Consider the following 3,086-nt stretch of genomic DNA (forward strand, 5'->3'; position numbering starts at 1 on the left):
GAAATGACCTGGGAGAATATAATTAACATTGCTGGGATTCTTGTAAGACACTGATTAATTTGAATAGCAACATGCTCTAATTTGCACTTGACATAACAATTTTAGTACCGTAATGAAATTAGTACATGCACACTCCAGCTTTGCACTAAGGTCATTTATTTCTTTTAGTACAGTGTGTGCATGTAAATGGATGAAAATAAATGAAGAAATTTATGTAAGTCTACCCAAAAATACAGTTGAAAACTTTATACTGTATTATAAAATGTACTACACAGTATTGTACACTAGTGTACTACATTTTTATATCTTGAGCAAAATATATGACGTTTATATTCAAATTATTGGCTGTCTTGCAAGGATTCCAGCAATGCAAATTATAATCTCCTAACTTTAGTCTGAGATATTATATAAAATAAACACCTTAAAGAATAAAGTTATCACCAATCTTTTGTCTGGGAACACAAGGAGGGAGGTAGCCAGTGAGCATGGGAGGGAGGCGGGGGCGGGAGGTGGGGTGAGTGTGGTGTTTGTTTATTTATTTGAGATAAGATGTAACAGTTGGCACTGAAGGCCTACTGTTTATTTATCATTACTTAAGAGTGACTAAGCTCTTCTCATAATTTGCCACCCAAACGACCTGGGTGAATATAACTTACTGTACATTGCTGGGATTCTTGTAAGATAGGGATTTATTTGAATACCTGTATAAACAATCTATATTTGCAATAGACATAACAATTTAAGTACCGTAATCATTTAGTACATGTACAGTACAGGTTTGTTCCACGGTAAAATCTTTTGAACAACGAAAGAAAGCAAAAGTCATTGTTTTTGTCATAATTTTATCCCACTTTCCACTGTAATATAAACGTCATTTCTGCAAAAATATTACATTTCCATATTTATTTCTGAGAATATATTCATTCAGTCACAGTTAAGGTAAAATATACTTGTGATGTAACGTTTTAATGAAAATACCCGGTATTTAGACATATGGTATCGTAGTTTTCTTTTGTTTCAAATTTAATTAACAAAGATTGATGTTTCAAAGGGAATGAAAAAAATTTATGTACAGTATTTCTATAAATAAACTTTAAAAAATGAATACTTTATGTTTTACATCGTCCTGTGCATACCATACCATGCATTTGGCTACTTTGGGCTTGCTATGATGACGCAAGAGATCTGCCCTGGCAACTGTACCGACACTCACAGCTGGTGGTGAATTGGTGCGTCGTTTCCATTGTTTACTGGTAGTTACTGGTAAATATTTTTCAACCTAACGAAACTATTACCCGTTTAGAAGTCTACCCCCAATTTTTTGCCAAATAATTTGGTCTTAAAAACTCGAACTACACACAAGTATATACGGTAACTTTTTTTGTCACCTTTAGAATTTCTCGAATTTTGTCAATATTTTCTTTATATATATATATATATATATATATATATATATATATATATATATATATATATATATATATATATATATATATATATATATATATATATGTGTGTGTGTGTGTATATATGTATATGTATGTGTATATTTATGTATAAATAAATAAGTAAACAAAATAATACTAAAAAAATAAAAAAAATAAATGAAAAATAAAAATGATAAATAATAAAATAAATAAATATTGAAGTGATAACCATGGTAACATTATGAGATGTTCTTATTACCACCATGCTATTGTACTATTCCAGATGTTACTAAATGTTACATAATACTTCCTTGAGATAAATGTATAGTATATATCAGGTGCCTCAAAGAGAGCTCAGGTTCTCAACTGGCTCAGCCATGTTAATATTGCTGTTATTATCCATTCTGTATCTGTGTTTTTCTGGCTAAATAAACTGTTTCAATTCAATTCAATTACTGTAGTTAGTTAGGTTTTTTCTTGTTAGTGAATAGATTTTGTATTTTTGAGGTATGATATTGGAGTATTTTAGTCAATGGGGAACCAAACCCTATTTTTCCATATATTTTTCTATTCGAGATATGAAAATTCACCAAACGAATGATTTTCTGGAACCTAACCAAATCATATCTCGAGGGATACTGTACCTATATTTCTTTTTAAACTCGTAATTTAAAAAAAAAATTTCACGCAGTTACAGTACATGCACGCAACATCCTACATACAGAACGCACCAAAAAATAAAATAAAACAAATACAGGTACTTACCACAATGTGAAAAAATGTGAAAATCATTAAGGGAATAAACATTTTCTCGTGCATTATATTTAGCCTTGGGGGTCAGCAAAGTGTATCTCAACCGCTTTTAGCTGTCTTCTGTGTATATTGAAACGGATGATAAATATTTTGTCATCCAGCAGCAAGAGGGTTAACTGATAAATGCAGTTATGAGACAAAAAGGGCCACTCAAGCCTCCATAGTTTTCTCCGGGGTGCCAGGTGACTGTGTGTGAGCTTGGTTTGATCTGCTGAGAAGCTTGGGTGCTGACAGAGTGATGGCAGCTGCTCCTAAGGGTGCTGTGATCAAAATGACCAACACTGCGATGGTTAATACCTGGAGAGGAGGAACACAGATTATGGGTTTGGGAAAATTCATTAACACCTTCTTTACCACAACGTGAAGCATTGATACCTACCCACCACACAAAAGAATGTGTTAGTACAGTGATACAGTACTGGTTTGCTCTACATGGGTTAACAATTAAAAAAAGACAGTGATATAATATGATACTGTGAAAGGGAGACCTGTAAATGTATTTCCATGTGTGAAAAAAAATATATATATATATATAATAAATATATATATATATATATATATATATATATATATATATATATATATATATATATATATATATATATATATATATATATATATATATATATATATATATATATATATATATATATATATATATATATATATATATATATATATATATATATATACAGTGAGTTCTGCTATAACGCGTGTTTTGATAACGCGAATTTGCTCTAACGCGATTTATGAATTAGGAACGATATTTGTATAACGCGAACGCTTGTTTGCTATAACGCGATTTTTGCTTACTATTTCTCCAATTTTGTGGTATTAACTGTGAAT

At 30.6% G+C, this 3,086-nt stretch overlaps 1 protein-coding gene across 2 annotated transcripts in view; it reads right to left on the minus strand.

Moving 5' to 3' along the window:
* Window positions 1-1,775: 1,775 nt before the first annotated feature.
* LOC121853600 (sodium/hydrogen exchanger 9B2-like) overlaps window positions 1,776-3,086 on the minus strand; it is a 35,664-nt gene continuing 34,353 nt past the window's right edge. For both annotated transcript variants that reach the window (XM_042347852.1, XM_042347853.1), the window contains exon 12: window positions 1,776-2,537. In XM_042347852.1, the coding sequence (XP_042203786.1) occupies window positions 2,391-2,537 (147 nt within the window). In that variant the 3' untranslated portion in view covers window positions 1,776-2,390. The remainder of the gene's footprint in view (window positions 2,538-3,086) is intronic.

This window comes from Homarus americanus, unplaced genomic scaffold (genome assembly GCF_018991925.1).
Source record: "Homarus americanus isolate GMGI-L3 unplaced genomic scaffold, GMGI_Hamer_2.0 scaffold4896, whole genome shotgun sequence".
NCBI classification, from domain to species: domain Eukaryota; kingdom Metazoa; phylum Arthropoda; class Malacostraca; order Decapoda; family Nephropidae; genus Homarus; species Homarus americanus.